This window comes from Perna viridis, chromosome 12 (genome assembly GCF_037379345.1).
Source record: "Perna viridis isolate PV_CMFRI_1.1 ecotype Kerala chromosome 12, ASM3737934v1, whole genome shotgun sequence".
Classification (NCBI taxonomy): Eukaryota; Metazoa; Mollusca; class Bivalvia; order Mytilida; family Mytilidae; genus Perna; species Perna viridis.
Genome location: NC_142456.1, coordinates 19,987,453 through 19,998,030, shown reverse-complemented (window position 1 = coordinate 19,998,030; position 10,578 = coordinate 19,987,453). Strand labels below are relative to the sequence as shown.

The window sequence follows — 10,578 nt, the reverse complement described above, 5'->3', positions numbered from 1 at the left end:
ATATAAACCTCGGAACACTCTCTTGTACGTACCTTTTTTGGCTAAAAACCACTAATTCCACTTCCCATAGGCTTCTATGCTAATTTCACAATATTCAATGGCTTCTCTGGACTTTACCTTAACTTTAACCTGCAGATGACTATATATCAGCATGATTCTACATATGTCAGCTCACAATCCTCAGAATGGCATGTGGGGTTAGCAGACTTGCAGTGCAGTACTGGTCACCGGAAGTGAAGGGTCTATAAATAGCATGGGAAATCCCAGTGTTTTCACAAGATAGGGGTATATTTAAAAATCATTATGGAGATTAGGCTTCACATCACAAGAAGCAAAATGCACCTATAAAATGTACAGAAATGTTTTTTTCTTTCAGAAACTGTTTAAATTTTTTAAATAAGATGAGAACTTTTTTCACAGCACTATGAGGAACAGGGGTAATTTCTGCGTAGGACTATTTTTGCGTACGTTCCAAATGCTCATTGGTTGAATTGGTGGTCTGTAACCTAAATTTTACAATGAGACGCACTGAAAAACACAAAGATATCTTTATTGACAGAAAATCACATTTTGAAGTTGCGTATTACTTATTCTGACAGCAGAACTTGCACACCACCTACTGTTATCAAAGATTATCAAATATTTCAACTCCTTTCTATGACATCGTATTTAAACAGTTTTGTTTTGTTTTTGTCAGAAACGAAACAGTATACAGTTTCGTGTTAACTGCGAAGCATTCGATCAACATGCGTGTCATTTACTTCCGAAAGGTGGGCTTGGGATAGAAGAGATGAATTTTCCACGCGGAAGTGTATATTGAACATGCTCAACGACTATGTACGATACAGTTAACACGAAATGGTCTATTGACACCGTATTTTACTTTCCTAATTTAAAGATTAACCGGATATGACATTACAAGCGAGTTATTTAGACCAATTAACTTACAATGTACATGTGCAATTTAAAACACATTGACTACATTGTGGACAGAACCGCAAAGCGGTGTGAGCTCTACGGTTGTTACATGTTCTATATTTAATTTTCCTTAAGGTTCCTCAGTAAACTAACAAAAAACAGTCACGTTACGGAAATAACAAAAAAGTTACTGTCCTTACGTTAAGATTACGTTTCAGTAAAAATAAATACTTCTTTTCTGATATTTTTCGAGTTTTTTTCTATTTTTTTTTTACTTATTACAAGAAGTGAATATGATGTGTTTTAAAAGTTCGGGAAAAACGTGGATGTACGTACGTGTATCTCAGCTGTTCCACTGTTGCTGCTGTGAAGAACCTAACCCGCCTTGGAAAATATATTAGTCCGATTGTAATTATCAAAACAGAAGCATAACTTTATATAAGACAGACAAGGCAGTCATTTTCTTATTTGGAATTTGCCGCTGTCAGTTGTGTCAGAATTTTGTTTACGACACATGATATGTGTAATATATTCCCACCATGAGAACTGTAATATTTCCGATATCTGTACAAATTGATATGATCGGCTAAAACTGAAAAAGATGTTGTTTGAGATGCCCTTAAGGGTTAAAAATTGTAATGTATGGCGAAGTGCTGCAAGGTTATCGACCATGTTGAAGGCGAGAGGAAAAGAGGATGGGTTTGGGATTTTGGAAAAAAATTGTAGTTACTCATTCATCGAAAAAATATCCCCATTATTTAACAAGGCAGATTTTCAAATTAAAGTAATTATTTCACTTGCTGCTGTAATATAAATAAAAATATTGTCCTTACGAGACAAAAATTCTCATCCGAACCCCCCCACCCCTTTGTAATGTTCTTTATTATATTACAAGTCTCGCAAAGACGGTACACGTAAGGTAAAGTTCACGCTACTCGCTAATTTAGGCATTGCGTACTCCACATATCATAAGTTGATAACTTTTTTTTCTCAAACGAATGACCTTTTACAATTACGAACCGAATAAATCTAACTGATGTAACCTAACTTGTAACTTGTCGCGATCATTTTCTTTTGATTTTCGCATTGTATCTCCATAACTGCCAGAAAAATAAAAACACAACGTAACTGCTACAGTATTATACATTAAAACTGTAAAAGACCAAGCCATGAAATCACAAAAAACAGCAACGGCAAAATAAAATGGGCATATGTGCCACACATGAGAATCATATGGTTTGCGTCATATGATTATCATATAAATCGAGCACCATATGATAATCATATGTTTCGGTACATATGATTATCGCATGATTATCATATGATAATCATGTTTTTCACAAACATATGATTGTCATATGTTTTTAAGCCAAAATTACGATATGAGCATCATATGATAATCATGTGACTATCATATGTTCAATATCATATGATTGTCATATGATTACCATATGATTATCATATGTGGCACATTTGGCTGTGTATAGCTCGCGTTCTTCAAAAGACTTTGGCTATGGTCTGACAGGTCTTGTAAGGAATGTTTCCAATGAGAAAAGTATATGTCTTCGTGATACTGAATATTGATATACATAATTGTATGACTTACATGTATGTCAGGTATTGCCTACTTACATAACTATGAAACATGACGACCTTAAATTGAAATTTATTGATCATGGTGACACACCTGATTTTCGACAAGCATGACCACTACATGTATTTAAAAAAGAAACCCGATAAAATGTCATAAATTGAAACAATGATTAACGTTTTACTTAAGTAGACTCAGAGCTGTGCTAATAAATTAAGATAGACGTGTGTAAATACCAAAACAAACATGGAGCGGGTTCGTCAAACCCGGACAAGTCATACAACTTCAGAACATCAAAGTTTCAAAATCTGTTATCATTGATATACCCATGGTACAAACAAACTCGTATAACCTCTCTGTAAATCATCATAAACCTAGGTAAATATACCGGGGTATATAATGTTACTGACCGTATATGGACTTATTGTAATCTAAAAGCAGTTAAATATGAAAATGAAGCTTTACACAATATTAGCATTGCTTGGATTAGCTGTTTCACTTTCTAGTGCAGGTTTGTAACATTGTTTCGGGTAATTTTGTTGTTTTCTATCATTCAAGATCGGACCGAGCTCTTTAAGCTGCTGGGTTTTGCGTTTCAAGTTAGTTTTTTTAATATAGTTTTATTACTGCTGTTCTTGTTTTATGTGCTTTTTTCTTGCATACTTCTTTCAGTTTTCTTATACATGTATCTTATTTAAAGAAAAGTTTTGTACATTCAAACAGATTTATATTAAGACAGTGTCCATGCAAAATCAAGCATCGCGAGGCTATGACCAATTTTCTTGTAAAGTAATTCCCATCCATTTCATATCACAAAAGCATCCTTTCTTGGGTTCTGATTAATTGCAATGAGTTAAGCGAAATTAATTACGTAGAAAGCATTTACACTCATTGAAAAAGGGAGACAACTCTTTATTTTGTGCAAAATAACTTGACAATTATTTACCGAGCTACCCATTTTAGATTAAAAAAGAATCGTTGATACATGTACATACCTTTTGTTTCATATAAACATTATATTATAACCATAAATTCAGTGAGACAAAATATGTTGTGCTACCCATATCAAAGAATTTGCTTGATTTGTTCATAAATTAACTTTTCTGAAAACAATTATTAAATTTAGACAAAAATACTGCTTTGAACAATTTGTGCAGAAATAAAATTTAAAATACAATAAATTAAAACCCGTCTAAAACGAATCTGAATAAACCGAAAACCTACTTTAACGATAAACAGTCTCTTTATACAGTAATTATATGGGGAAAATTTCCCATTCTATGGTACATGGGGATGGGGAATGGGGATATCGTATGGGGGTGGGGATATTGAATGGGGAGGATGGGAAAATAAGTTCCAAAAGTGTTTATTGACGTGAAAAAAATATTAAACTAATATCAAAATTATAGATTAAATGTTGAAGAATTCATAAATATAAACTTTGATTTGATAGTGTAAATATTTGATAAGAAATATGAAATGGGATTCACTGGGGAGGATGGAGATTTTTCTATTGGGAATGGGGGGATTTGCAATGGGAAATTTGATGGGGTTAATGGGGAATGGGGAATGGGGAGATGGTACATGGTGTGAGTGAGAAGTTTATACCATCCAAGAGCTCTATCATTTTAGATTATTTTGAACCTTGATATACCAACCATGTTTCGTAGTTAAACAAATTCTACAATTCAAAAGGGATTTGGGTTTCACTGAATTAAACTGTGTCAGGATCATAACGACTCGGAAGAATCTCTAATAATCATGATTTTGTTTTTGTTTCGCTATTGTTTTGTTATGTATTTGTTTTTGTTTTTGTTTTTTGTTTTTGTAATTGTTATAACTTTGTATTTATTTTGTTTTGTTTTTTAATCTTTGTACTCTTGCCCCTCGAAATAGCTAACACGTCCGGCCATGATTTTACCTCAGTAAATGCCATCAGTGTGCCATGACGGTGGAGGAAATTTCTTCCCTATGTCGGCTTTATTTTGAATACCATTACATGTTTGTATCTATACGTTTTGCTATTTTTCTAGATACTTCTCATTGCCCAGCAAATATTCGAGCGTATAGGTACCTTCACGAGTACATGGACTCTTGCGTCCTATTCGTCCGCAATAAAAAGTCATGGCAGGACGCACGTAATTATTGCAGAAAACTTGGTGGTGACCTGGTAACGATTAAAGATGCCAACAAACAACAGTTTATACTGAAATATCTCACTGTTGATCACTGGGACACAGATAATATCTGGATCGGATTGACGGACCAGAGCCGCGAAGGAGACTGGAGATGGGTTGATGGTTTGTATGCGTTTTTTTTTCTGTTGTTTATAGATGGACATATGTTGTTTGAAATGGAGAGAAAGTTACATTACATAACTGTGATATTTTTTGTGAAGAGATAACACAAAACGTTCTTATGCTTTTGAAAACCGTTCGAAAATGACGGTAGCCTTTGATCACATTGGACAACAGTGTTCAATAAAACATTATAACAGCTACATAGAAAAAGGAATATATAAATAATGGTGAAACGCAACAAATGCACCATTATATAAACTTTATAAAAATAATAAATACAGATCACCAAATGGTTGATGTATGAACACCTTTAAGTAAGCTCCGAAAGGCCATGACAACAAAAGTGATATATAGTATCCACAGTAACAGAACAACCGTTACGACACTCTTTCAAAGTCGCCAATATTCATAGCTACTTCTTACACTCGAAATTTTAGTACTTTATATTTGCATATGATTTGCATAATTATATATTTATACTCCACGTAAGCCTGCAGATCTATGCCGTGTTTACAGCCTTAGCGTCAGAGATAAAAATGTACCTCTTAAATATCATACACGTGCGTTCTACGTGTGTCTCTTGCTTGTACGAGAATGGGAAGTTTAAAATTGATTGGTTAGCATTGAACATTACCCAGTTTGCGATTCACGCACAGGGGCTCGTTACAAAGACTATATAGGTCATATACATCAGCACGGCCCCGACATCTATGAATTTTCATTGCCAGTTGTTTTATCTGGTTCCTTATCTGGCTCCCTGGTCAATATCATAAGCGACCCTAAGATCGTTACAATGTACCTCTTACACGTGTCTTTGTTAGCTTTTTTTTTGGGGGGGGGGTGGGGGGGATTGTTTTGTGTTTGGTTTTTTATGTATGAGAACGGGAAGTTTACATTAAAAGATGATCGGTTAGCATTGTATTTATGTAATATCACCCAGTTTTCAATTTCAACACAGGGGCTCGTGACAATTGACTATAAATAGGTCACGTATATTATCAGGACCCCAATATCAATAAGTTTTCAATCTGGTTCCTAGTAATTGAAAACATTTGGGTCATCACGGTTACGAAATAGTACGCAATCATATCAAGGAAGTCAGGATTTAAGCGGATGTCACCCGATTTTAGAGTATATCGCATTCGTGCCATTTCGGATGTTGAAAGTAAGCCAAAATCAGTGACAGAGAATATTTGAAGATTAGCGACTTTGAAGACACCAGTCTTTGATTTATTTTTATACGCCTAGGTCATATAATGACAATTTATAATACAGCGGACTTTCGTTTAGTAAAAAGCCCGTATGTAAAGTGCTCATTTTTTTAAACGTGTCAACGCCAAAAGCAGTTTTTGTGGATAAATACACTGTACAGATACCTATATTTTTATATCTTTCTTCCTGAAAGTGTTGAGAATTGGTTATTTATGTACCATCTTTAACTCAAAATGAAAAGCAGATTATCTGAGAATGTTTTAATTGTAAGACATCAACTCAATAACATGGCTTCATAAAATTACATTAGTGGCTACTTTGAGCCAACATTAAACACCTGAACATTATCCGTGCTCACTTAAAACACAAAAAAAGCACACACACACAAGATCAATTACAAATTCAACCACGAAACGAAATTACGAATATAAGAAAAGCAGTAAAAACAAGAATTAGTATTAATATGGCCTTCTAATCTGTTTTTGTCAACAAGGGTATAGAGAGGCATGCTACTGAAAAATAACATAAAACATTAAAATTCAAACGTTACCAAGCTTCATAGTAATTGAACTTGTCCATCAGCATGGTGACAACAAGACAGACGGTCCCAACTACATACTGTTGATTAAACAATTTATAAATGCATGTGTATCTTTCTTTACAGGATCCAGGATAAGCTATAGTCGTTTTGCCCCCGGACAGGGTAACAATCAGAATACTGGTTTCCTGTTGGCTAATGGTGGTAACGAGGATTGTGCTCTCATTAGACGAGACGATGGAGGTCAATGGCATGATTATCACTGCGCACCCATATTTGGGGCGTTTGGATATGAATATTCATATGCCTGTGATTTTCGTAGGTATTTAGTAAATATGGTCAAGTTCGTTGGGTAGGAGTCTCAATGGTATCTTTCGTCTTTCACAATTGGCTCTTGGTTTTTGTTTTTGTTCTTGTGTTTTTTTGTTTTTGTTTTGTTTTTGTTTTGTTTTTTTGTTGTTTTTTTTTCTTTAACTATTTTCTAATTTATTTGATGTCACACTTTACACTATCACAAATTTGCCGAATGACAACACAAAAAAACCTCATCTTGCAACTAGGCGTCTTTCTCTAGAAGTACAGTGTGCCTAATAAACCATTACTGTATGTGTATAGTGGCATAGTACCGTCTCCTGTTTATTTTTTTTTCATGTTGAGTTCCGTTTAACACAGAAAAATAATTACATTTGTTGTGCACATCATTCAATTACGCTAATTTCATTGGATAACCGGCTTTACACGCGGACGTGATGTGTCGTGCGTCGATTAGACATGTCTTCGCGCTACATAGGCCACGCCCACAATTACATTTGTAAATGGACTACTTTTATTTAATCACTGTGTTTTGCCAATTCTTAATGTATAATAAAAATATAATACAAATACAATAATGGAAACATATGGAATATTAATTTAAAAATTGAATGTTTCATTTTTTGATGTCTCATCGACGTGTAAAAGCGTTGACCGTAGCACATTTTCAATGAAGCACTAATAGAATGTTTACTGAGCTCTTGCAATCACTTGGCGTCCGTCGTCGTCGTGCGACGTCGTTTACAATTTTTTAAAACTCTTCTCGTCTGAAACTACATGACAAATTAGAACCAAACTTGGTATGAATGTTCCTTAAGATATTCAGCATAGAATTGATGTGGGGTTTTTGTCGAAAAATATTGCCGCTGTTACTAAAAATAGAACAGATTGGTCTGATAGAAGTTGCTCGCATATATATCTAGTTGATGTTTCGAAAAGTGTTGACCGGTCGCACATTTTGGACAGCGCGCTTCTTGAAAATTTGCTACGGTCAACGCTTTTACACGCCGATGAAATATCAAGCATGAAAAATTCAATTCTTAACAAGTTACCAAAGGGTGCCTCATAATACGTCCGCGTTGAAGATAAAGATATATCATCTTTTTCCAGGGTATAAGTGAAATTTGTCAGTATATAATGCATTAGTGATTGATGATCCATAATGCTTTTTAACTAAATTTGACCTATCAATGTCTTAAAAAGGCAAATTTTACTAACACTTTGATATATATTAACTTTATTTCCTTCATTACGAAGATTTACAGTGTTCAATCATATAATGCAGCAACGGTAACATATCAAATTATGTAAATACATCAACTCAATATTAGTTCATTAAGACAAGCTACGCACAATATATATATATATATGGACTTAGTGCAGGCGACGTTGCCATAGATGTCACAGCGGTACGAGTTCGAGTCCCGCGGTGGGAACGACAAAAATTTGCTTCGCAAATTTGACAGTTCTAACATCGTTGGGAATTTTTCAGGCCCTTCTATAAGTTTACGTTATCTTCCCTGTATCAATTTGATCCGATGGAGCAGAGTCGTCACATTCTGAGACGTTGTATATATATATATATATATATATTGCCTGATTCTTAAACGGAGAAGTACTTAAGTGATGGCGATTTCAAGACTTAGAATCTGTGAATAAACAAAAGAGAAGGCGTTTAAATAAATGCCATCTGCATTAGGTAGCGTCCTTCATCGTTTCTTAAGTAAGGGCTAGAAAGAAGGATCTCGATGAATTTGTGAATTCGATACACTCATTTTTTTCATAAACAACATAATCTGTTTTGAACACCTGTAATATTGTTACATGTAGTCTCCGCTTCAAATTGTGTTCATTGAAGATACACATGTATCTTTGATCAAATCATCCTTATTTCATTTTTTATTTTATTGGTTTGGTTAATTTGTAAAGATGTCATGAAGTGATTATTTCTATACTGCCATTGTTATTGCTTCTCAGCCAGTTGTATTGGCCTTCGGCTGTGCACCAGGCTTCGGACCAAAACCTTGGCCAATACAGAAGTCTTCATGTAATTAAATATTATTGTTGTAGGATAAAACAATATATCTACATTGCCTGAAATACTTTTTCACTTGGTTTGAAAGTTAGAATAGCTCCGGAAACTCTCGCCGCGATCTGACCTGTTTCTAAATTTCGTACAAATAAATTTTATATTTTCCGGCAATGTACATGTATTGTATATTTATAATAAAATATGTTGCATTTTGTCTCAATTAACGCATATATAACAAACTAGTGCAACTCTGTATTCATATTAATACTTTTCATGTTTATGGCAAAGTATAATATCACAAAATGCTTTATTACATTGCAGGAACTGTTTATTTGTTAAAAGATGTTAACACTTTAATAATTATTCGGAATTTTTTTTTCAGCAAAAATCAAGGTTGCGACAACATTCAATCCACTAACATTTAGACCAACTACAACAGTGAAGGTGGAAACACCAATACCAACTACAACATCCAATGTTGAAACACCCATTCCAACGGCCAAGGTTGAAAAGCCCCGCTCAACTACAGTAGCAAATGTAGAAACTCCAGCACCGACCTCAAAAATGCCTAATGTAGAAACTCCTCGTCCAACAACCATGGCTAACGTTGAAACGCCGCGCCCAACTACAACAATGGCCAATGTAGAAACACCACGCCCCACAACAATGGCCAATGTAGAAACGCCACGCCCAACAACAATGGCCAATGTAGAAACACCACGCCCAACTACAATGGCGAACGTAGAAACCCCAGCTCCAACTCAGCCAAACGTTGAGACCCCTGCTCCGACTACGCCGGTTATAATTATTGGAAGGCGTCGCAGACGCTAATATGTACAATAGACTCATTAACCGAATAATAAAAATGTTGTACAGAAAAATGTACAATCGTATGGCTAAATATGTCTATTTACATACCAGACATTGTACAATTTTGCATGTTTGAATGTGTTTTTTGCTGAGCTTGTTTTGTTTAATTTGTTGATGTCTTGTTCTGTACAGTTTTTTTTACTATTTTTTTAACGGAAATTTGATTGAAAAAAGACGATATTTTGTTCCTTTTGTCGCATGTTTTAATAAATAATAATAAAATGAAAAATGACTCATACGTGTATACTAGTATTAAAATATACTTGTAACTGTGTTAAATTATTAACTCCGTTTTTGTAGCATTCACTTTAACAGAGGAGGAAGTCCTAATAACGGTATTTAATGCGAAATAAAGTCATAGTTTGGAAGCACTGAGAGCCTGATTCTAGTGTGGCAGGAAGTCACGTCTTTCGGAGCTTTCCATACAAAGTTCGGTATTTTCGTATCTTCATCGTCACAAAACGGTTATTATATAGTCTTCCATAATTATTTCACTTCAGATTCTTTATTTCCTCGTTTCTGATGTGCCATAATAGTGGGCATTTCTGGCCTTAGCGACAAGAAGCGTTAAGAATCATCAAGATGTTGAGAAAAAGCAACAACAGGAGAGGATAGCAACGAGAAGATTTTAAAATATTAATGTTCAATTTCGTTCTCTTACAGGTTACACCTGCCTCATATTATATTTCAGAAAAATCACAATGTGCTTCTTCAATTGCAGTACAGATCTTCTAAGACCATTTTATAACATAATCAAAACCGTTACAATTCATTTAAACGCACAACATACTGTCTTTGCTAATTT

The 10,578-nt window shown here is 34.5% G+C and overlaps 1 protein-coding gene across 1 annotated transcript; it reads left to right on the top strand.

Annotated features, from left to right (window-relative positions):
* The first annotated feature begins 4,086 nt into the window (after positions 1-4,086).
* LOC148601611 (uncharacterized) lies at positions 4,087-10,000 on the top strand. The gene is made up of 3 exons (XM_088555281.1): positions 4,087-4,809; positions 6,686-6,877; positions 9,286-10,000. The coding sequence occupies exons 1-3, from the start codon at positions 4,455-4,457 to the stop codon at positions 9,732-9,734; spliced, it is 996 nt and encodes a 331-aa protein (XP_088411407.1). The 5' UTR covers positions 4,087-4,454; the 3' UTR covers positions 9,735-10,000.
* The last annotated feature ends 578 nt before the right edge of the window (positions 10,001-10,578 follow it).

Bases quoted from the DNA above. Each gene is read 5' to 3' on its own strand.
- LOC148601611 (XM_088555281.1), top strand. From the start codon at position 4,455: ATGACGGTGGAGGAAATTTCTTCCCTATGTCGGCTTTATTTTGAATAC. The intron at 4,810-6,685 runs GTTTGTATGCGT...CTTTCTTTACAG, and splicing joins AGACTGGAGATGGGTTGATG to GATCCAGGATAAGCTATAGT. The intron at 6,878-9,285 runs GTAGGTATTTAG...TTTTTTTTTCAG, and splicing joins TTCATATGCCTGTGATTTTC to CAAAAATCAAGGTTGCGACA.